Source organism: Scyliorhinus torazame, chromosome 4 (assembly GCF_047496885.1).
Source record: "Scyliorhinus torazame isolate Kashiwa2021f chromosome 4, sScyTor2.1, whole genome shotgun sequence".
Lineage (NCBI taxonomy): Eukaryota > Metazoa > Chordata > Chondrichthyes > Carcharhiniformes > Scyliorhinidae > Scyliorhinus > Scyliorhinus torazame.
Window position 1 is genome coordinate 148,641,062 of NC_092710.1, and position 25,190 is coordinate 148,666,251.

General features: G+C 49.0%; 1 protein-coding gene across 4 annotated transcripts in view; it reads right to left on the minus strand.

Annotated features, from left to right (window-relative positions):
- Positions 1-25,190, minus strand: part of LOC140410523 (kinase D-interacting substrate of 220 kDa-like) — a 267,277-nt gene that overhangs the window by 180,212 nt on the left and 61,875 nt on the right. For all 4 annotated transcript variants that reach the window (XM_072498731.1, XM_072498730.1, XM_072498728.1 and 1 more), the window contains exon 4: positions 25,086-25,184. In XM_072498731.1, coding sequence (XP_072354832.1) covers positions 25,086-25,184 — 99 coding nt within the window. The remainder of the gene's footprint in view (positions 1-25,085; positions 25,185-25,190) is intronic.

Here is a 25,190-nt window from a genome sequence, read left to right on the forward strand (position 1 = left end):
TGCTATCGAAAGAGTCTTGGTTAGTTCCCGAGTGCATTTTGTAGATGGTGTACACTCCTGCCACTGTGCATCAGTGGTGAAGGGAGTAAATATTGAAGGTGGTAATAAAGCAGACTGCTTTATCCTGGTTGGTATGGAGCTTTTTGAGTGTTGTTAGTGCTGCTCTCATCCAGGAAAGTGGAGTGTTCCATCACATTCCTGGCTTGTACCTTGTGGATGGTGGGCAGGTTTGGGAATTAGGAGGAGAGTTACTCTCCAGAATCCCCAGTCTCTGATCTGCTCTTTTAGCCTCTTATAGCTGGCCCATTTGTCCAATGGTAATTGCCAAGATGCTGATAGTGGGGAATTCAGCAATAGTAATGCCAGTGAATGTCATGGGGCGATATCTAGAATCTCTCGTTGGACATTGTAGTGATATGCATCACTGTAAATACACAAGGGGTTAATGTACATACGCTACACCTAGCTAGACACTAGAGGGAGCACCAGAGACAGCAAGACACCCAGACGTGACACTACCACAGGGGGGCATTACACCAACCCATATAAAAAGGACACAGCACACATGCTCACTCTCTTTCCAGTGGTGACACTTAGTGAGTACAGACAGGGTTGATTGAAACACATCACACCCACCACGTGGATTGTAGCAGACTGGTTAGTTAGTCCGAGTAGCTACAGCAGGGTTAACAGGAGAGTCGAATCCAAGTAGGAGAATTGTTAATAGTTTAATAAATGTGTTAAAGCTATCTCCAAGTCTGAACCTTCCTTTGTCAGAGTGCACATCAAGGAAGCAGCTTATGCCACGTCAAGAGCATAACAAAACATGGTACCAAGGAGTGACCTGTTGAATACCTATATCTCAACACAACAAATTTGTGACAACCTGGCAACAGCACCCAGGCATGATGTTCAAGATTCCGGTTCCACCGCAGCTCAGGTACCACGGCAATCTTAGTGCAAACTGGCATGCGTTCAGGCAGAGATTAGAGATCTACCGGGCAACGTCCGACTTAGATGGCATGGCGGATGCAGAGAAAATAAAGCTTCTACTTACCATCGCGGGTTAAAAAGCAGCAGAAATCTTCGAGACCTTCAAATACTCAAAGGGGCAAAACAAGAGCGACTTCCAGGCAGTCCTGGACAAATTCCAAGAATTCTGCGTCAGTACTGACCACAAGGCAAAGGTAGGCTTTCCATTGCAGAAAACGGCAGTTTTGATTTGCAGCATATGACATCCCAACTCGTAAGTGCAGGATTATGCTGCGGCCTGACACCAAGAAACAGAGAGCGGCCTGCTGCCACACAGAGTGGTCCGCGCACCGCAAAGAGTCCCTGACTCCACACAGAGAGTGGTCCAAGCACCACGAAGGTCCCAGCCTCCACACAGAAAGCGATGAAAGATTCCACAGCGAGACAACTGCACGTCTCCACACAGAAAGTGACTCCAGTGACACATGAGCAGTTGTGTGAAGAACGGGAATGTCCATTTGCGCATGCGCGAGAAGCCGCACATGCACGATTGCGAAAAAAGCCCCGAGTAAAGGACCAGCAATCTGCGCATGTGCAATCGCTTCCTACGCTCTACGTCACAAGCATCGTGATGTCAGAGGCCCCGGTCCACGCCCACTTAAAGGGGAAATGTCCCAAAACAAGAAAAAATGTTTTTACCGCCTCAAAACAAGATTCTTTCACCTGGAATGACAGCACAATGCCCGAAATTCGACCAGTAGCTGAAAGTAACCTCCGCAGAACCCTGCAACAAGCAGTTAGCACCAACCTAGATGATGATATGTTTTTTGTAGACTCAGACGAAGATTTCATCTTGGAAGATGACTACCCCAGTACCAAATCCAAACCGCAACTAGAAGTGTTGTACATTGAAGACCCCGACGACGAGTTCTTTGGATTGGGGAACCCTCAGCCCAGCATATATGACATCCCAACTCGTAAGTGCAGGATTATGCTGCGGCCTGACACCAAGAAACAGAGAGCGGCCTGCTGCCACACAGAGTGGTCCGCGCACCACAAAGAGTCCCTGACTCCACACAGAGAGTGGTCCACGCACCACGAAGGTCCCAGCCTCCACACAGAAAGCGATGAAAGATTCCACAGCGAGACAACTGCACGTCTCCACACAGAAAGTGACTCCAGTGACACAAGCCTCCACAGCGTGTTCGTGGACGGCCTCCACGATAGAAGCAACGCAAGACTCCAGAGCGCAGTCCTTGCATGAACAAGAAGTGATGACAGTCTCCACAGCGAGACCAATGCACGATTCCACACAGGGAATACTGCAAGACTCCACAGAGGGAGTGACACAAGCCTCCACAGGGAGCTCGTGGACAGACTCCACGATGGAAGCAACGCAGAGCGCAGTCCTTGCATGAACAAGACCATGAGGGTCTAGCAACCCTCTGAGCTACCAGCAGCAGACGATGCAAGTCTGCCACACTCAAGTGAACAACAGAAAGACTATGACAGTCTGCCACGCTCAAGTGCCCAGCAAGAAGACTATGACAGTCTACCACGCTCCAGTGAACAGCAAGAAGACTATGACTGTCTACCACGCTCAAGTGAACAGCAAGAAGACTATGACAGTCTACCACGCTCACATGAACAACAAAGCAACTATGACAGTCCACCCAGATTATTTGAGCCACCAGAAGAAGACTCTGACAGTCTACCCAGCTCAAGTGAATGACAAGACGACACTGAGGTTCTACCCACTGTATGTGCGACAAGTGACGATGGCATCCCACTTCCCATACAAGATGTGCAACGTGACAGACCTCAGCTAGTGTGTACAGAGGCACTCGACAATCACAGTGAGACTACTGGTGACTCCGGTGACACCACGTTACTTCAAACCTCATTCGCTCGAGCCTCTCCACAAACAAATGCATTCCTGAATCTTTTGATTCCGGAGACGGGGAGCATCACGAAACCTCAGAAGATTCAAGTGAACCTGAAATGACTCCGGACGGGGAGCATCAAGAAGCCTCAGCTGATTCAGGTGAACCAGAAAGGGCTCCTGACGGGGAGCATCGACAAGCCAAAACTGACTCAGGTGAAACAGACCAGACTCCAGACGGGGAGCATGGTCAAGCCAAAGTTGATTCAAGTAAGCCAGACATGACTCCAGACGGGGAGCGCCGCGGAATCAGTCTCGGCACGCTCAATGAAACAGCAGGTGCCACAAAGAATGCTGACACGAGTAACTGTGTGAAGGACTCGTATAATCCACTCGGTGTGGTCATTGAGCGCAACAAACTCAACAACAAAATCTACACAAACAACAAAGACAACGACACGAAGCGTACCAGAGCCAACAACGTCGGCAACAAGCACAACAAAAACAACAACAATGGAACTACGACTAGTACAACTCTGCAAATGAGGGACACTGTTACTGCTCAGCTCAGTACAATGACATACCATGGCAGGCGATGCATCTTACCAGTTCACGTTTGCTGCACTACCAACAGGCAACCTGGCTTTCAGGACAGATGCCATCAAGAATTGCTACCATAAGCATCGAGAAAAAAAAAAAGAAACATACTCCAAATCAGTCAATGAAGTGATTTGAACACTTGAACACCTCCTGATGACCAAACACCAGGACACTGATGGCGTTCACGAGGGAATGACAACGTCACCATTGACACTTCTATACCAGACCATATAAATTCATGAACTATTGGACTCATAACTTTTATTTTGTATTGTCTTATCCTCAAAGTCATCGCAACTATTATTTGGTCTTGTATACTATTGTATAGTCATCACAGTCATCATAACTTTTACATAGCATCACTTATCTACCTGTTTTTGTTCAATTTTCTTTAACACTGTACAGAAAATATGTAACACGAAAAGAGGGGGGGGGGGGATGTGGTGATATGCATCACTGTAAATACACAATGGGTTAATGTACATACACTACACCTAGCTAGACACTAGAGGCAGCACCAGAGACATCAAGACACCTAGACATGACACCACCACAGGGGGGCATTACACCAACCCATATAAAAGGACACAGCACACATGCTCACTCTCTTTCCAGTGGTGACACTTAGTGAGTATTGACAGGGTTGATTGAAACACATCAAACCCACCACGTGGATTGTAGTAGACTGGTTAGTTTGTCTGAGTAGCTATAGCAGGATTAACAGGAGAGTTGAATCCAAGTAGAATTGTTAATAGTTTAATAAATGTGTTAAAGCTATCTCCAAGTCTGAACCTTCCTTTGTCAGAGTGCACATCAAGGAAGCAGCTTATGCTACGTCAAGAGCATAACGAAACAGACATGTTTTGCACAATTGTTACTCGCCACTAATCAACCCAAGCCTGAATGTTGTCCAGATCTTGCTCACTGCTTATGGGCAAGAACTGCTTCAATATCAGAGGATCACAAATCGTTCGAATTGCACATCATCACTTCTGACATTCAAAGGAAGAAAGTTAATACGAACATAATTAGTGGCCTATTCCTAATGAAGCAGCAGAAATGATTGGGACCAGGACACTACCCTGAGAAACTCTAGCAGTGATGTCCTAGGACTGAGGTGAGTGACCTCCAACAGCCAGAATCATCTTCCTTTGTGCTAGGTATGGCTCAACTAGTGGAGAGTTTCCTCACTTCCGATTCCCATCGAGTCCAGTTTTGTTTGGGCTCCTGGATACCACACTCAGTCAAATGCTGCCTTGATGACAAGGGCAGTCACTCTCACCTCACCTCTGGCATTCACCTCTTTTGTCCATGTTAGGGCTAAGGCTGTAATAAAGTCAGGAGCTGAGTGGCCCTGTTAGAACCCAAATAATGATCTTTATTAGTGTCACATTAACACTGCAAAGAAGTTACTGTAAAAATTCCCTTGTCGTCACACTATGGCGCCTGTTTAGGTACATTGAGGAAGAATTCAGAATGTCCAATTCACCTAAGAAGCACGCCTTTCGGGACTTGTGGGAGGAAACCGGAGCACCCGGGGGAAATCCATGCAGACATGGGAAGAACGTGCAGACTCCGTACAGATAGTGACCCAAGCCAAGAATCGAACCCGGGTTCCTGGCGCTGTGAAGCAACAGTGTTAACCGCTGTGCTACTGTGCCGCCCCTTGAGCATCAGTGAGCAGGTTATTGCTGAATAAGTGCCGCTTGATAGCACTGCTGATGATCCCTTCCATCATTTTTCTGATGATCAAGAGGAAACTGATTGGCTGGAATTAGCCAGGTTGGATTTCTCCACAGGAGGTGGTGATGCTGGATTGATTGGAAAGTCTACTCTGATTAGCTGAGGCGTTGCCATGGAGAAAGCAACAGGGAACTCCAGGCTCTCCAAGCTCCTATGTAATTAAAAAACTTAATGCAAAGCTTAAACATCTCCCTTATGTTTGCATATTTATCCAGCAAGCATAAACAAATTACTTTATGAGCTCAGCTGATTTTAAATTAGTTGTCAGTGTAACAATCGCATTCAAGATTGTTCAGCAAGTGTTGCCAATTGTGGAATCACATCAAACAATAGTTTTGTTTTGGGTTTTGCAATAGCAGACTGGTTTTATATGATCTGTACTCTACCTATTCTTAGCAAACGAAGGAACATCCAATTGCCGGGACATATGACCTACATATGGCATGGCATCGCACCATGGCCTTGCAAACCACTCAGTTCAAGGGCACATAGGAATGGGCAGTAGATGCCAGCTCAGCCAGGGATGCCCACACTCAATGAACAAAAAAAAATTTTGAAATAATGGTACAACATTTTCAGACCTCCAATCCTGTTTTTTCACAGACTCGGTAAAAATGGCAGATTTCCTTCCCTAAACAACATTAGTGAACCAGATAGACTTTTGAGACACTCATCAATGGTTTCACGGTCAACATGTGATACTTTTTAATCCCAGATTTTAATTGAATTCAAGTTGCACCATCTGCAGTGGTGGCATTCAGACCTGGGTCCATACAGCATTACCTTAGGTCTCTAGATTACTAGTCCAGTCACAATACCAACATCCTCCACCCTCTCTGGTACCTCACCTGTATCTGAGGATTGGAAACTGATCTTATGAGCATCTGCTATTTCCTCCCTGACTTCCTTTAACAGCCTAGGACACAATCCATCCTACCCTGGTGATGTATCAACCTTCAAGGATGTCAGTTACTCCAGTACTTAGTCTCTCATTATGCTTATTGTATCTAATATTTCACTCTCTTTTTATATAGTTTGTCTGCATTATCGTTCTCCTGAGTGAAGACAATGACTGTGTTATCCTTCTCCTTAATGAAGACAGAGACAAAATAGTTATTGAGAACCCTGCCCACATCTTCAGACTCAACACAAAGTCACCATGTACATGTATGATAAACCCTACCCTTCTGTTAATTATTTTCTTGCTTTTCTTGTACTGGGTTTTCTTTGATCTTACATGTCAATATTTTTCATATCCATTCTTTGCTTTCCTAATTTAATTTCCTCTAGGCCTTCTACAGTATTAAGCTTTTTAGGACTATCATAAGGTTTCTTTTTCTGATTATCTCACCCTGTATACTACTGGATAACCAGGGGGTTAAGATTTGGCAGTACCACCATTTTTTTGGTGGGGACATGTCTACACTGTGCCTATTGAATCGAGATTTTAAATGCCTTCCACTGGGTTGACATTGTTTTTCCTTCTCGTAGCTGTATCCATCCAATTTTGCCAGTTCACTACTCAGCTTTGTAAAACTCCCCCCCCCCCGAACACCCCAATTTAGAACTTTTACTCCTGTTCAACTTTTGTCCTTTTACATAATGATGCTAAATCTAACTATTTTGGTCACCATCTCCAAAATGGTGCCAGGTCCCACCAATCCATCCACTTGTCCAGTTTTCATGTCCCAACACAAAATCTAGAATTGTGCTCCCTCACACTGGGCTGATGTGCCAGCTAAAAAAGTTCTCTTGAATGCAGTTCAAGAATTTGTGCACTCTGTATCCTTCACACTATTCGCATCCCAATTGATATTAGGGAAGTTGAAGTCTACAACTATTAATGCCTTTTGGATTTTGCACTCAGAAATCTTTGTAATTGGTTTTGCACTCAGAAATCTGCCTAAAGATTTCTACTATTTGGGGTCTCTGCACACTCCTGGGTGTGTGGCTGGCCCTTTTTTTTAAATTTCTGAGCTCAACTCATATGGCCTCATTTGATGCTTCATTAGTATATCATTCCCTCCTCACAGCTGTAATTGATTCTTCAATGAATAATGCTACACCCCCACCTTTTCACTCCCTCTCTATCATGCTTGAAAACTCTATATCCATGGATTCTGAGCTGTCAATTTTGTCGCTCTTTATTTATTTATTACTTTATCAGAGTTACAAAGCCAGAGCTCGAGTGTGGACAGGGGCAAACCCTCAATCCAGCTCCTTGCCTGCTCCACAAACCAATTCAAATCGAATCCAATTCATGGTCCTCACAAGAGAGACATACCAGATCCAGGCATTACACCTGACCTCACACTCATCTTAGCCAAAAGGCCAAGCTTCCATTATGGTAATAGAAAGGGTGAAACTGAGAACAATTATCATCAATAGGGAAATAGTACCCAATAAACTATTGGGACTAAAGGCAGACAAGTCCCCAGTGACTGATGGCCTACATCCTAGGGTGTTAAAGGAAGTGGCAGCGCAGATGGTGGATCCATTGTTATAATATTCCAAAATTCCTTGGACACGGGAAAGATTCCAATGGGTTGGAAAATGCTAATGTAATGCCCTTATTCAAAAAGCGAGGAAAGCAGAATGTGGGAAATTAAAGGCCAGTTAGTTTAACATCTGTTGTTGGGAAATTGTTAGAATCAATTATTAAGGAAGTAATATCAAGACATTTGGAAAGTCAAAACACAATCCATCAGATCAGCATGATTTTATAAAGAGCAAGTAGTGTTTGACTAAGTTGCTAGAGTTGGACTTCCGGTTGCGGCTGTGCTGAGCTAAGTCGCACGTTCGGCAGCTCCCGCCAGAAACAGACTTTTGGGCACTTTTTAGGGGCCTCAGTGGAATTTGTTCGACGGTTCCCAGTGTGGGAAGGCAACAGTACGATTTCCCCAGCACTGTATGGGTTGGACCAGGAGTGGAGCGGTGAAAAAAGTAATTTGGGTGCAGCGAAAAGTGCGAGGGATGAAAGCCAAGATGGCAGCGGGTAGAGACCAGGCAGCGTGGTCGCAAGAGCAGCAGGAGTTTCTCAAGCGCTGCTTCACGGAATAGAAAGCAGAGCTGCTGGAGCCGATGAAGGGTTCGATCGCCAAGCTGGTCGAGACCCAGAAGGCCCAAGGGGCGGCGATCCGGGAGGTGCGGCAGAAGGCCTCGGAGAATGAGGACGAGATATTGGGCCTGGCGGTGAAGGCGCACGAGGCGCTGCATAAGAAATGGCAGGAGAAGTTCGAGGACATGGAGAAGCGGTCAAGGAGGAAGACCCTGCAGATTCTGGGTCTCCCGGAGGGAGTGGAGGGGTCGAATGCTGGAGCATATGTAGTCAAGATGCTGAACACGTTGATGGGCGCAGGTGCCTTCCCGAGGCCGCTGGAGCTGGATGGGGCCCACCGAGACCTGGCGAGGAGGGTCAAGTCTAACGAGCCGCCGCGGGCGGTATTTGTGCGGTTCCACCGCTTGGTGGACAGGGAGTGTGTCCTAAGATGGGCAAAAAAAGAGCGGAGCAGCAGGTGGGAGAATGCAGAGGTCCGTATATACCAGGAATGAAACGCGGAGGTGACCAAAAAGAGGGCCGGGTACAATCGGGCTAAGGCGGTTCTGCATCGGAAGGGTGTGAAATTCGGGATGCTGCAGCCGGCGCGACTGTGGGTTACGTTTAAGGACCTGCACCATTACTTTGAGACGCCGGAGGCGTGGACCTTTAGTCAGGCCGACAAGTTGGACACGGGCTGAGGGTCGGTTGTGAGGGGAGGTCGCGGGGGGCTACTGTGGTTACTGTGCTTTGGGGGATCTTCTGTTCTGTATTGTTTCCTTGGGTGCTGGGTGGGGTAGGGTGAAATGGTTCGAAGTGGGGGTTTTGTGAGAGTGTAGGCGTCAGTGGTTGGAAGGACAGGGCCCCGTTGGGGGGAGGGGAGATGGGAGGCCCGAGGTGGGGGAGCTGGGATTAGGCCGCAAAAGGGAGCTGCGCCAGAGAGGGCGGGGCCGGTTTAATGGAAAGCGTGGGCTTTTTCCCACGCGAGGGAAGGAAGGGGACAGGGCCAGGGGGGAGGGTGGTGTTGGAGAGGAGCGCCAGCTGATGGGCAGGAGGAAGGGGAGGGGACTACCACACTGGGGGGTCGATGGAGTGGCGGGAGTGGCCGGGGTCAGCAGGAGTCAGCTGACTTACAGGAGTGCTATGGGGGGAGCAACGCAGCTAGGGGGGGACCTAGCTTGGGGGGGGGGGGGGGGGGCAGGAAGCCCCCTGATCCGGCTGATAATTTGGAATGTGAGAGGCCTAACAGGCCGGTCAAGAGGGCCCGTGTGTTCGCACACCTGAAGGGACTGAAGGCAGGAAGGCAGGCGCATTTGAGGGTGGCAGATCAGGTTAGGCTGAGAAAGGGGTGGGTAGGGCAGGTTTTCCACTCGGGGTTGGACGCAAAGAATCGAGGGGTGGCGATTTTGGTGGGGAAGCAGATGTCGTTTGAGGCGCTGAACATCGTGGCAGACAATGGAGGTAGGTATGTGATGGTGAGTGGTAAGCTGCAGGGGGTGCGGATGGTATTAGTGAATGTATATGCCCCGAATTGGGACGATGCCGGATTTATGCAGCGCATGTTGGGCCGGATTCCAGGCCTGGAGGCCGGGGGTGCATTGAAAGCTATCTAGAGGCTAACGATAATGGGGAGGTTCAGGTGGGGGTGGTCTGGAAGGCGCTGAAGGCGATGATTAGGGGAGAGCTAATCTCCACTAGGGCCCACAAGGAGGAGAGGACAGAGAAGGAGAGATTGGTGGGGGAGATTTTAAGGATGGATAGGAGATATGCAGAAGTCCCCGAGGAGGGACTACTCAAGGAACGACGAAGCCTCCAGGACGAGTTCGACCTGTTGACCACCAAGAAGGCAGAGGTGCAGTGGAGGACAGCGCAAGGGGCGGTGTACAAGTATGGGGAGAAGGCTAGCCGGATGTTGGCACACCAGCTTTGGAAGCGGGAGGCAGCGAGGGAGATTGGGGGAGTTAGGGATAAAGGGGGGAACACGGTGCGGAGTGCGGTGGGAATAGATGGGGTATTTAGAGACTTTTATGAGGGGCTGCATAGGTCTGAGCCCCCGATGGAGGGGGGGGGGGGGGTCGATTTTTTTGATCGGCTGAGGTTCCAGAGGGAGGAGGAGGAGCATGTGGCTGGGCTTGGGGCACCGGTAGGGGTGGAGGAGCTGACTAAGGGGCTGGGGAGTATGCAGGCAGGGAAGGCACCGGGGTCAGATGGGTTCTCGGTGGAATTTTACCGGAAGTACATGGACCTGCTGGGGCCTCTATTAGTGAGGACTTTCAATGAGGTGAGGGGGGGGGCCTACCCCCGACGATGTCCAGAGTGCTGATCTTGAAGCGGGACAAGGACCCATTACAGTGTGGGTCTATAGGCCAATCTCTCTCCTCAACGTGGGCGCGAAGGTGTTGGCTACCAGAATTGAGATTGTGTCCCGGGGGTGATTCACGAGGACCAGACGGGTTTTGTTAAGGGAAGGCAGCTGAATACCAATGTGCGGATGCTCCTTAACGTAATCATGATGCCTGCAGTGGAGGGGGAAGCAGAAATAGTGGCGGCGATGGACGCGGAGAAGGCCTTCGATAGGGTGGAGTGGGGGTACCTTTGGGAAGTGTAGAGGAGGTTTGGGTTCGGGGAGGGGTTCATTAGTTGGGTTAGGCTACTTTACGAAGCCCCGGTGGCGAGTGTGGCCACGAATCAGAGGAGGTCGGAATGCTTTCGGCTGTACCGGGGGACGAGGCAGGGATGCCCCCTATCCCCTTTGCTATTTGCATTGGCAATTGATCCTTTGGCTATGGCTCCAAGGAAGTCCAGGAACTGGAGGGGGCTGGTCCGGAGGAGGAGGAACACCGGGTATCGTTGTATGCCGATGACCTGTTACTGTATGTGGCGGACCCAGTGGGGCGGATGCCAGAGGTGATGCGGATCCTCAGGGAGTTTGGGGACTTTTCCGGGTATAAGCTCACCGTGGGGAAGAGTGAGCTCTTCGTGGTAAACCCAGGGGACCAGGGAAGGGGGATAGACGAGCTTCCACTGAAGAGGGAGGAAAGGAGTTTTCGGCACCTAGGGCTCCAGGTGGCCAGGAGCTAGGGGGCCCTACACAAGCTCAACCTGACGAGGCTGGTGGAGCAGATGGAGGAGTTTAAAAGGTGGGATATGCTGCCACTCTCCCTGGCGGGTAGGGTACAGTCGGTGAAGATGAAGATTTTATATTCCAGTGCCTCCCCATCCTGATCCATAAAGCCTTTTTTAAGCGAGTCAGTAGGAGCATCATGGGATTCATGTGGGCGAAAAAGACCCCGAGGGTGAGAAGGGTGTTTCTGGAGCGGAGTAGGGACAGAGGAGGGTTAGCGTTACCTAATCTGTGTGGGTATTACTGGGCTTCCAGTGGCGATGATATGCAAGTGGGTAATGGAGGGGGAGGGGGCGGCGTGGAAGAGGCTGGAGATGGCGTCCTGTGTGGGCACGAGTCTGGGAGCGTGGTGACAGCACCGCTGCCACTCCCGCCGACTAGGTGCACCACGAGTCCGGTGGTGGCGGCGACTTTGAAAATTTGGGGGCAGTGGAGACGCCACACAGGTCTTCAGAGGGCAGAGTCTTCAGTTTGGTCGCCGATCCGGGAGAACCATCGGTTCGTCCCGGGGAGAATGGATGGAGGGTTCCTGAGCTGGCACAGGGCAGGAATTAGAAGGATGGGGCACCTGTTTTTAGATGGGACGTCTGCGAGCCTTGGGGCGCTGGAGGAAAAATTTGGGCTTCCCCCCCAGAACATGCAGGTAAGGGCGTTTGTAAGACAGCAGGTGAGGGAGTTCCCACTGCTTCCAGCACTCAGGATCCAGGATAGGGTGCTCTCGGGGGTGTGGGTTGGAGAGGACAGGGTCTTGGCGATCTACCAGGAGATGCAGGAGGAGGAGGAGACCTCGGTGGAGGAGCTAAAGGGTAAATGGGAGGAGGAGCTTGGGGAGAAGATAGGCGAGGGTGCGTGGGCGGACACCCTGGGTAGGGTTAATGCTTCCTCCTCTTGCGCCAGGCTTAGCCTGATACAATTTAAGGTTCTTCATAGAGCGCGTTTGACAGGGGCGAGGCTGAACAGGTTCTTTGGGGTGGAAGACAGGTGTGGGAGGTGCTCGGGGAGCCCAGCAAATCACACCCACATGTTCTGGGCGTGCCCAGTGCTGGATGGGTTCTGGAGGGGTATTGAGAGGATGGTGTCTAAGGTGGTGCACACCCTGGTTAAGCAAAGCTGGGGGTTAGCACTATTTGGGGTATCGGATGAGCCGGGAGTGCAGGAGGCGAAAGAGGCAGGCATTCTGGCCTTTGCGTCCCTGGTAGCCCGGCAGAGGATTCTGCTCCAGTGGAAGGATGCGAGGCCCCCAAGCGTGGAAGCCTGGATCAGCGACATGGCAGGGTTCATTAAATTGGAGAGGGTAAAATTTGCCTTGAGAGGGTCTGTGATAGGGTTCTTCAGGCAGTGGCAACCGTTCCTAGACTTTCTAGCAGAGCAGTAGGAGGTGGTCAGCAGCAGCAGCAACCCAGAGAGAGAGGGGGGGGGGGTACACTTTGTGTTTTCTACTGTGTTTATTATTGCTTAATGGGGGGTTTATATATTGAGGGAATTCGTGAGGTAGTTGTAAGATGTTTATTTGTGTTCTTTGTTTTTCTTTTTTCTGTAAGGGGGGGTTTGTTGAAAATATGTAAAAGTCTGAATAAAAATATTTCTTTAACAAAAAGTCCTTCAAAGATCTAACAAGGCAAGTGGATAATGCGGATCTCTCAGAAGTAGCATACTACATCTGGACTTCCGGAAGGCATTTGATAAGGTATTGCACAGAAGGTTAATATGCAAGGTTAGATCACATGGGGTTCAGGGTGATTTATTAGCTTGGATCGAGGGCTGATTGACAGACAGAAGACAGCGAATCGGATAAATGGGTCTTTTTCAGGATGGCAAGATGTAACTGGTGGGGTGTCACAGGGTTTGGTCCTTGGGCCCCAACTATTTACAATCTACATTAACAACAAGGTCAACACGGTAGCATTGTGGATAGCACAATTGCTTCACAGCTACAGAGTTCCAGGTTCGATTCCGGCTTGGGTCACTGTCTGTGCGGAGTCTGCAAATCCTCCCCGTGTGTGCGTGGGTTTCCTCCGGATGCTCCGGTTTCCTCCCACAGTCCAAAGATGTGCAGGTTAGGTGGATTGGCCATGATAAATTGCCCTTAGTGTCCAAAATTGCCCTTAGTGTTGGGTGGTGTTGCTGGGTTCTGGGGATAGGGTGGCGGTGCTGACCTTGGGTAGGGTGCTCTTTCCAAGAACCGGTGCAGACTCGATGGGCCGAATGGCCTCCTTCTGCACTGTAAAGTCTATGAAAACTTGGATACAAGGATAGAAGGTTCTCTAACTAAATTTGCAGACAACACAAAATAGGTGAGACAGTAAGCTGCAATGAGGAAATAAGAACCTTACAAATGGATATTTGCAGGTTAGGAGAATGGGCCAAAATGTGGCGCATGGAGTTTTTAAAAAATAAAATATATTTATTAAAGTTTTTAACACAATCTTTCTCCCTCACAAACAATAACCCCCCCGTAACAACAAAAAAAAAAGAAACGAGAAATCGCGCGGAGCAAGATATATACAGGGCAAAATAGTATATTTACATAGCTTTGTACACTGGCTCTCTCCCGTACGTGCCAGTTTCCCCGACTCTTCATGTTGTCTCTTGCTCATCTACCCCCCCCAGGCAGCTCCCCCCCCCCCCCCCCCCCCCCCAGGTTGCTGCTGCTGCTGACCGACCTTCCTCTAACGCTCCGCGAGATAGTCTAGGAACGGTTGCCACCGCCTGTAGAACCCCTGCGCAGACCCTCTCAAGGCGAACTTGATCCTCTCCAACTTTATGAACCCAGCCATATCGTTTATCCAGGCCTCCACGCCGGGGGGGCTTCGCCTCCTTCCACATTAGCAAGATCCTTCGCCGGGCTACTAGGGGCGCAAAGGCCAGAATACCGACCTCTTTCGCCTCCTGCACTCCCGGTTCGTCCACTACTCCGAATATTGCTAGCCCCCAGCTTGGCTTGACCCGGACTTTCACCACCTGAGATATTGCTCCCGCCACTCCTCTCCAGGACCCCTCCAGTACCGGGCATGACCAAAACATATGGACATAGTTCCCCGGGCTCCCTGAGCACCTTCCACATCTGTCCTCTACCCAAAAGGTACCTGCTCAACCTCGCCCCCGTCAAGTGAGCTCTGTGAACCACCTTAAATTGTATCAGGCTGAGCCTGGCACACGAGGAGGAGGAATTAACTCTACCCAGGGCATCAGCCCACAGACCTTCCTCGATCTCCTCCTCCAGCTCCTTCTCCCATTTACCCTTCAACTCTTCTACCAGCGCTTCCCCTCTTCTTTCATCTCCTGGTGTATTGCCGACACCTTGCCCTCCCCGACCCATGCACCCGAGATCACCCTGTCTTGAATTTCTTGTGCCGGGAGCAATGGGAATTCCCTCACCTGTCGCCTCACAAAAGCCCTCACCTGCATATATCTAAAGGCATTTCCCGGGGGTAACTCAAACTTCTCCTCCAGTGCCCCTAGGCTCGCAAACGTTCCGTCAATGAACAGGTCCCCCATTCTTCTGATCCCCGCCCGATGCCAGCTCTGGAACCCTCCGTCCATCTTCCCTGGGACTAACCGATGGTTACCCCTGATCGGGGACCACACCGATGCTCCCATTGCACCCCTGTGCCGTCTCCACTGGCCCCAGATCCTTAGCGTTGCCGCCACCACCGGGCTCGTGGTATACTTTGTAACCGAGAGTGGCAGCAGTGCCGTCACCAACGCCCCCAGGCTTGTTCCTTTGCAGGACGCCATCTCCATCCTCTTCCATGCCGCCCCCTCTCCCTCCATAACCCACTTGCGGATCATCGACACATTTGCTGCCCAGTAGTAGCTCCCCAGGTTTGGCAGCGCCAGCCCTCCTCGGTCCCTACTGCGTTCCAGTAACCCTCTCCTTACCCTCGGGGTCTTATTCGCCCACACAAACCCCATAATATTCCTGCCTACTCTCTTAAAAAAGGCCTTAGTGATCACGATGGGAAGGCACTGAAACACAAACAGAAACCTCGGAAGGACCATCATTTTGACCGACTGCACTCTACCCGCCAGCGAGAGCGGTAGCATGTTCCATCTTTAGCAATCCTCCTCCACCAACCTCGTCAGATTCAGTTTATGTAGGGCCCCCCAACTCCTGGCTATCTGGATCCCCAGATACCGAAAGCTCCCCTCCGCCCTCCTCAGCGGTAGGTTCCCTATCCCTCTTTCTTGGTCCCCCGCCTGTAATACAAAGAGCTCACTCTTCCCTACATTGAGCTTATAGCCCGAAAACTCCACAAACTCCCTTAGAGTCTGCATGACCTCCACCATCCCCTCCATTGGATCCGCCACGTACAGCAACAGGTCATCCGCATATAGCGACACCCGATGCTCTTCTCCCCCTCAGACCACCCCCCTCCATTTATTAGACTCCCTCAATGACATGGCCAATGGTTCGATCGCCAATGCGAACAACAGGGGGGACGGGGGCACCCCTGCCTCGTCCCTCGTTACAGTCGAAAGTACTCCGACCTCCGGCGGTTCGTCACTACACTCGCCACCGGGGCTCTGTAAAGGAGCTTAACCAAACTGATAAACCCTCCCCCGAACCCAAACCTACGCAGCACCTCCCAGAGGTACTCACACTCTACTCGGTCAAAGGCCTTCTCCGCGTCCATAGCTGCCACTATCTCCGCTTCTCCCTCCACCGATGGCATCATTATCACGTTTAAGAGCCGCTGCACATTGGTGTTTAGCTGCCTACCCTTTACAAATCCTGTCGGGTCCTCGTGGATCACCCCCGGGACACAGTCCTCGATCCTCGTGGCCAGCACTTTTGCCAGCAATTTTGCATCCACATGAAGGAGCGAGATCGGCCTGTACGATCCACATTGCAGTGGGTCCTTGTCCCGCTTTAGGATCAAAGAAATTGTCGCTTCCGACATTGTCGGAGGTAGGGTCCCCTCCTCTCTTGCCTCATTAAAGGTCCTCACGAGTAGCGGGGCCAACAGGTCTACGTACTTCCTGTAGAACTCCACCGGGAACCCGTCCGGTACCGGGGCCTTCCTCACCTGCATGCTCCCCAAACCCTTGCTCAGCTCCTCCAACCCTAATTGGTGCCCCCAGACCAGCCACCTCTTGCTCCTCCACCCTCGGGAATCTCAGTTGGTCTAGGAATCATCTCATACCCTCTTCCCCCGCTGGGGGCTGAGATCTGTACAGCTCTTCAGAGAAGGCCTTAAATACTTTGTTTATTTTCGTCGCACTCCGAACCGTGGCTCCCCTTCCATCTTTGACTCCCCCTATTTCCCTCGCTGCCATCCTTTTACGGAGCTGGTGTGCCAGCATCCGACTAGCCTTTTCCCCATACTCATAGGTCGCCCCCTGCGCTTTCCTCCACCGTGTCTCCGCCTTCCCTGTGGTCAACAGATCAAACTCCGTCTGGAGCCGTCGTCTTTCCCCAAGTAATCTTTCCTCCGGGAACTCTGCGTATCTCCTGTCCACTCTCAAAATCTCCCCCACTAACCTCTCCCTTTCCATGCCCTCTGTCTTCTCCCTATGAGCCCTAATGGAGATTAGTTCTCCCCTGACCACCGCCTTCAACGCCTCCCATACCACCCCTACCCGCACCTCCCCGTTGTCGTTGGCCTCCAAGTACCTTTCGATACACCCCCTCACCTTCCCACACACCACCTCATCCGCCAGCAGTCAAACATCCAGCCGCCACAGCGGGCGTTGGTCCCTCTCCTCTCCCAGCTCCAGTTCCACCCAGTGCGGGGCATGGTCCGAAACGGCTATGGCCGAATACTCCGTCCCCTCCACCCTCGGGATGAGCGCCCTGCCCAGAACAAAAAAATCTATCCGGGAGTAGGCTTTGTGTACATGGGAAAAGAAAGAAAATTCCCTGGCCTGCGGCCTTGCAAACCGCCATGGGTCCACTCCCCCCATCTGATCCATAAACCCCCTAAGTACCTTGGCCGCCGCCGGCCTCTTTCCAGTCCTTGATTTGGTGCGGTCCAGTGCTGGATCCAACACGGTATTGAAGTCCCCTCCCATTATCAGGCCTCCTTTCTCCAGGTCCGGAATGCGCCCCAACGTGCGCTTCATGAATCCTGCATCATCCCAGTTCGGGGCGTATACGTTTACCAACACCACCCACGTCTCTTGCAGCCTACCGCTCACCATTACATATCGCCCTCCATTGTCCACCTCAATAGTCTTGGCCTCAAATGACACCCGCTTTCCCACTAATATTGCAACACCTCTATTCTTCGCGTCCAGTCCAAAGTGGAATCCCTGTCCTACCCATCCCTTTCTTAACCTGACCTGGTCCGCCACCTTCAGGTGAGTCTCTTGGAGCATGACCACGTCCGCCTTCAATCCCTTTAAGTGCGCGAACACTCAAGCCCTCTTCACCGGCCCATTCAGCCCCCTCACGTTCCACGTTATCAGCCGGATTGGAGGGGCTCTCACCCCTCCCCCCCCCTGCCGACTAGCCATCTCCTTTTCTGGGCCAATCCCGTGTCCACGCCTCCCTCACCCCCCAGTCCCCCAGACGGGGGCCCCCGTCCCGACCACCTCTTCTATGTCCCATTCCCTTTCAGCCAGTGCAGCAGGAACCCTTTCCTCCACCCCTTCCCTCCTCCCGCTAGACCCGTGTCTAGCTTTTTTGCTCCCCTCATGTCACTCCCGTAAGTCAGCTGACACCTGCTGAACCCGGCTACCCCCGCTATCCCATTGGCCTCCCCGTGTGGGAGTTCCCCCTCCCACCTTCCTTCCCGTGCGCGGGAAAAACAAAAAAACCCACGCTTTCCAAAGCCCGCTCCGCCCCCTCTGGCGCAGCTCCTTGTCTCTCTCCCCCAGCCCATGTAACATTTCCTGCGCGTGATTGTGATTGACCCCCTATATACAAAAACCATCACACATCAAACCTCAAATATCCCCCCCACCCCCACCCATTTATAGCTAAAGGAATAGAGTATAAAATGTAAGGAAGTTTTGTTGCAGCTATACAAGGCATTGGTGAGACCGCATTGTGATGACAAGTAGATTGTCATCTATATTATCATCTGTATGTAAATAATAATATATGTTATTATATACCGCAGCAACCGCAGCATAGTCATCAAACCAGCAGACAAAGGAGGGGCCACTGTCATACTGAACAGAACGGACTACTGCAAAGAAGTATACCGACAACTGAACAACCAAGAACACTACAGACAGTTACCCGCAGATCCGACCAAGGAACACATACGCCAACTTAACAGACTGATCAAGACCTTGGATCCATATCTTCAGAGCACCCTACGTGCTCTCATCCCACGTACTCCCCGCATTGGAGATCTCTACTGCCTACCGAAAATACACAAGGCCAACACACCAGGCCGTTCTATCGTTTCAGGCAATGGGACCCTGTGTGAGACCTCTCTGGCTACATCGATGGCATCTTGAAACCCATCGTACAAGGTACGCCCAGCTTCTGTCGCGACACGACAGACTTCCTACAGAAACTCAGCACCCATGGACCAGTTGAACTAGGAACATTCCTCGTCACAATGGACGTCTCGGCACTCTATACCAGCATCCCCCATGACGACGGCATTGCTGCAACAGCCTCAGTACTCAACAGCGACAACTGCCAATCTCCAGACGCAATTCTGCAACTCATCCGCTTCATTCTGGATCACAACGTCTTCACCTTCGACAACAAGTTCTTCATCCAGACACACGGAACAGCCATGGGGACCAGATTCGCACCCCAATACGCCAACATTTTCATGCACAAGTTTGAACAAGACCTACTCACTGCACAGGACCTTCAACCGACGTTATACACCAGATACATCGATGACATTTTTTTCCTTTGGACCCACGGCGAAGAATCACTGAAACGACTACACGATGACATCAATAAGTTCCATCCAACCATCAGACTCACCATGGACTACTCTCCAAAATCAGTTGCATTCTTGGACACACTCGTCTCCATCAAGGACGGCCACCTCAGCACTTCGCTTTACCGCAAACCCATGGATAACCTCACGATGCTCCACTTCTCCAGCTTCCACCCTAAACACATTAAAGAAGCCATCCCCTATGGACAAGCTCTCCATATACACAGGATCTGCTCAGACGAGGAGGAGCGTAACAGACATCTACAGACGTTGAAAGATGCCTTCGTACGAACGGGATATGGCGCTCGACTCATCGATCGACAGTTCCAACGCGCCACAGCAAAAAAACGCACCGACCTCCTCAGAAGACAAACATGGGACACAACCGACAGAATACCCTTCGTCGTCCAGTACTTTCCCGGAGCGGAGAAACTACAACATCTTCTTCACAGCCTTCAACACGTCATCGATGAAGATGAACATCTTGCCAAGGTCATCCCCACACACCCACTACTTGCCTTCAAACAACCACGCAACCTCAAACAAACCATTGTTTGCAGCAAACTACCCAGCCTTCAGAACAGTGACCACGACACCACACAACCCTGCCATGGCAATCTCTGCAAGACGTGCCAGATCATCGACATGGATACCACCATTATACGTGAGAACACCACCCACCAGGTACGCGGTACATACTCGTGCGACTCGGCCAACGTGGTCTACCTCATACGCTGCAGGAAAGGATGTCCCGAAGCGTGGTGCATTGGCGAGACAATGCAGACGCTGCGACAACGAATGAACGGACATTGTGCCAGAATCACCAGGCAGGAATGTTCCCTTCCAGGCGGGGAACACTTCAGCAGTCAAGGGCATTCAGCCTCTGATCTCCGGGTAAGCGTTCTCCAAGGCGGCCTTCAGGACGCGCGACAACGCAGAATCGCCGAGCTGAAGCTTATAGCCAAGTTCCGTACACGTGAGTGCGGCCTGAACCGGGACCTGGGATTCATGTCGCATTACATTCATCCCCCACCATCTGGCCTGCGAAATCCTACCAACTGTCCTGGCTTGACACAATTCACACCTCTTTAACCTGGGGTTACCCCATCTCTGGATCTGTAAAGATTTAGTCACCTGCTAATGCTCACATTCCAAGCATTGTCTGGCATCTTTGAATGTGTCTATATATATGTTTCTGGAACATACCTCTTCATTCACCTGAGGAAGGAGCAGCGCTCCGAAAGCTAGTGACATCGAAACAAACCTGTTGGACTTTAACCTGGTGTTGTAAAATTTCTTACTGTGCTCACCCCAGTCCAACGCCGGCATCTCCACATCAATAATATATGTATAACTGTTGTAGTTTCAGCATCCAACCACCAGGTGGTGAGAGTATGGAGACACGTGACCCGGACACCATGTGTTCCAGGAGAAGGTGTTAGTATGGAGTTTGTAGCAGTCGCATATTAGAGTACCTCTGTAGTATCTTAGTGTAAGTTAGTGTTAGACCATTATTTCTAACTGTATTAATCTTAAACATTTTAGTAATTTGTTTGTGTAGTGTTAGTAATAAATAACTTTGTTCATAAAACAAAGTCTAGTGTTCTTTGTTCACACCACAATATCAAGATTCAACATCAGCCCAGTACATGCACCTTGAGTATTGTACACTGTTTTGGTCTCCTTATTTGAGGAAAGATGTAGTGGCATTGGAAGTACTTCAGACGAGGTTCACTAGATTGATTCCAGAGGTTTGTCGTATGAAGAGAGATTGAGCAGTTTATGCCTATACTCTCTAAAGTGTGGAAGATTGAGGGGAGATCAAATTGAGGTATACAGGATGATGAAAGGTATGGATGAAGTAGACGTGGAGCAGATGCTTCCTCTTGTGGAGCATTCTAGAATGAGAGGTTATAGTCTCAGGATAAGGGGTAGCAAATTTAAAACAGAAATTAAGAGAAATTTTTGCTCCCAAAGAGTTGTAACTCTGTAGAATTCGCTACCATAGAGTGTGGTGGAAGCTGGGATAGTGAGTAAATTTAAAGAGGAGTTAGCCATGATCATTTTGATCGGTGGAGCAGTCTCAAGAGGCTAAATTGCCTCCTCCTAGTTCTGATGTATTAAGAACTATTCTGTAAGATTTCACCTTCCAGTTCTAGGTTTGTAGCCCAGTAGGTAACAGCATCTCAAGCACAAATCTGGTATTCTTGATTAATAAAGGGATTTCTTGATTAATATGGAGATCAGGGGTTATGGGGAGGAGGCAGGAGAATGGAGATGAGGAACATATCAGCCAGGATCGAATGGCACAGCAGGCTCGATGGGCTAAATGGCCTAACTCTGCTCCTATATTTTATGGTCTTTTAACACTGCCACATTCCTCTGATGTACACTTTTTAAACCTGCACTTCTTCGGAATTTCCCCTCAGGTTCCCATCCCCCTGTGAATCTAGTTTAAACTCCCACCCTAACAGCACTAGCAAATCTCCGTGAGGTTATACAACCTTGTGCTTTTCAGGTGTAGATCAGCTTACACTTTTCCCAGAACCAGTCTCGATGCCTCAGATGTCTGGTACCCTCCCTCTACACCAGCTTTCCAGTCATGGGTTTAATCGCTCAATTCTCCTATTTCTATGCTCACTAGCACATGGGACAAGGAATAATCCTGAGATTACTGCTTACGATGTATTGCTTTTCAAACTTTTTCCTAGCTCCCTGAAATCTGCTTTCAGGACTGTACCCTCTTTTCCTACCCAAGTCATCAGTACCGATATGGGCCACAACCCTCCTCGCCCAGAAAAATGTATTGCAGCCGCTCCATGACATCTTTGACCCTGGTATTAGGGAGACAACATACCATCCTGGAGTTATATCTACGACCATAGAAACACCTGCCTCTTCCCCGAACGAACAAATCCCCTATTGTTACTTTTCTTCCATTCTTCTTCCACACCTCCGATGTAGTATAGCCACCCGTAAAGCCTTCTATGATGCCACAAACAAGGCCCTGGCTGCACTCCTCCAAGGAATCAACGTTGTCACTAGCATCCAAAACAGAAAACCGACTGATGAGCAGGACCCCAGGGCACTTGTGGACTACCTGATTAGTTCTCATGGACTGTCAGGCAGTCATGCATTCCCTTTCTGCACCATCTGAATTAGATGGCTCCATCTCAAAAGTGAATTTGAGTCAGGAATGGAGTGTATAAAAAGTGTGTATGGAAATTCATACACACAGATTCCAAGATCGCGGATTTATCATCTTCATATCGGAAATACGCAATGGGGTCATTCTACCAAAAATGTGTTTCTCATGGAAATCAACGGAAATGTTAGCGAGCGTTGGACCTAGAAGCGGATCCCATGGCTAAACTATCTATTTCTACATAAAAGCAAATTACTGCGGATGCTGGAATCTGGAACAAAAGAGAAAATGCTGGAAAATCTCAGCAGGTCTGGCAGCATCTGTAGGGAGAGAAAAGAGCTAACGTTTTGAGTCCGATGACTCTTTGTCAAAGCTAACAGACAGAGAAAGTGGGAAATATTTATACTGTGGAGTGAGAATGAAAGATGAGTCATAGCCACAGAAACTCTGGGAAACCGGGTGCTAAGGGCCACAGAAACCAAGGGGAAAGAGTGCTAATGGCAGTCCCCTGAAAGAACAAAAGATGTGAAAGGTCAAACAGCAGAGAAACTGACATCAGAGGATGAACTGTAGATGTGGGGTGAGGGGAAGGGGGAAACAAAGAAGAGAAAGGTTACGGAAAGGTGGATAAGATTGGGGCAGGGGGGATTAAATATATATTAATAAAGAAAGAAATGGTAAAAGACACACACACACACACACACACACACACACACACACACACACACACACAAGTTTCTGTGACCATTAGCACCCGGTTTCCCTGGGTTTCTGTGGCTATGACTCATCTTTCATTCTCACTCCACAGTATAAATATTTCCCACTTTCTCTGTCTGTTAGCTTTGACAAGGAGTCATCGGACTCAAAAAGTTAGCTCTTTTCTCTCCCTACAGATGCTGCCAGATCTTCTGAGATTTTCCAGCATTTTCTCTTTCGTTATCTAGTTCTACACGTATGTTGCCATTAAAGCAAAGTAGTTAAGATTCAGAAAATGATGGGAGTGTCTATATTATCATGATATAGCAATGTGGCATAAGTGACAATAGCTTCCTTAAGTGGTACATTTATAAATAAGCTCACAATTCCAAATGGTCACATGGATAAGGCTTTGCTATCAATACATAAGTCACAGGTAATCATTCACGCTTGAGGCAGAGATAGAGCACAAAGCTATCCTGATCAGATTACTGCTCACTGTTCAAACTCACAAATGAATTAAAGTCACCACTTTCAGATCTGAGAAGTGCCTAGTCTACCTCAAATTATCTTGGAACGGCAAAATATTTCAAAAATCTGAACAGCAAGCCATTTCACCTTGCTATGCGGCAGTGACTACTTGAATGGTATTTTCCCACAAACAAGACGCTGCCGTCAGTCCAAAAAGACATTGTCTACTTTACAATTGAGCAATGTTGTTTGTAAATTTCAGTACAATGCCAGTTACGTAGGCTGTATGACACCGTTATCAGATGATTGAATCAAACAGTGTGTTCCTTTGTTTGTTTGTTTGTAACAAGCATACTTAACTGACCCACACTTGCAAACTCCAAAACAAAACATCTACTGTTAGTTCTACAGTTGGGCAGCATTTGCTGAACAGCCCGGAATTCAATCCTGAATGCACTCAATGCTATATTAATGGCCAATTCAAGATAATCGGTACCTTTAAGAAATGGGTGTTTATAAATGGGTATGTATATAAATATCTGTAGTGAGAGTACCTTTAAGAAATGGGTGTTTATTACTGCAGTGATGCCAGAGAGTGGGTGGAGCTGGGCTGTCTGTCAGCTTTTTACTTTCGTTTTAGGCTGTTTGCTGCAGGGTGCGTTTTAGTTTAGTTTTCAGAGCTGGAAAGATGCAGTCACAGCCAGAAGGGGTATTATTCTCTCTCTCTGTAATCTAAAGAATGTAAATCGATCCTTTGGAGATTTAAAACTAATAACTGCTCTCAGTAGTGACTTTAACCTGATGTGCTTCTGTTGAAAGGTTTTGTTTTAAGTCTTATGGATGTTAAAAGGAAAGTTAGAGTTACTTAAGTGTTGTATTCTTTGGGGGTTATATTTGAATTGATGGTTGCTAAGATGTTCACTATGTTTTAAAAAGGTTAACTTGAGTTCATAGAATTAAACATTGTTTTGCTTTAAAAAATACTTTTCCATTTCTGCTGTACCACTCCTGTAGATTGTGCTCCCCATACCACAATCTAGTAAAGGTTGTGGGTCAGGTGAACTCCATGATACACTTTGGGGTTCTCTAAATCCTGGCCCATAACACTTGTGACATGGTTCTTTTCCGCTTACTAGAAACAGCATACATTCATGTACATGGACTCATTCTTTGCAAAAATATGTTCCAAGCCGTATGCCTTTTTTGAATTATCTCGGAGCTTGTGGAGCCTATAGTACCCTGTTGCTTTTGCCACAGTATTGTCTTTGCCAATCAGAATCGACTCGCTAACCAATTAGCAGCCTTTTGTCTTATAGTACAAATTGTGATAGTTTGAAATTTGACATTCTTGCGTTTGTGCTCATGACAGAAAGGTTAAAAGCTTCAGCAACATGTCCTTCTTTTTCAGCAATAATAGTTACAAATTCAGTCTTTATTAAATCTAACAGCTAAAAAAAAGCTGTGCTTTTCATTCTAACAACCAACTCAGAATAGCCTTCATACAGGCAACTCCATGGATTCTTCTTTACAAGGGAATACATGTTTTTCTTTAAACTCACCATATCTCGGTGTTCCAGGTTGGCATTAAAGTTAAAGAGCTCGCTCACAATTTCTAGGTAGCCTTCCTTTGCAGCTGAAATAAGAGCTGTCCAGTTATCCTGCCA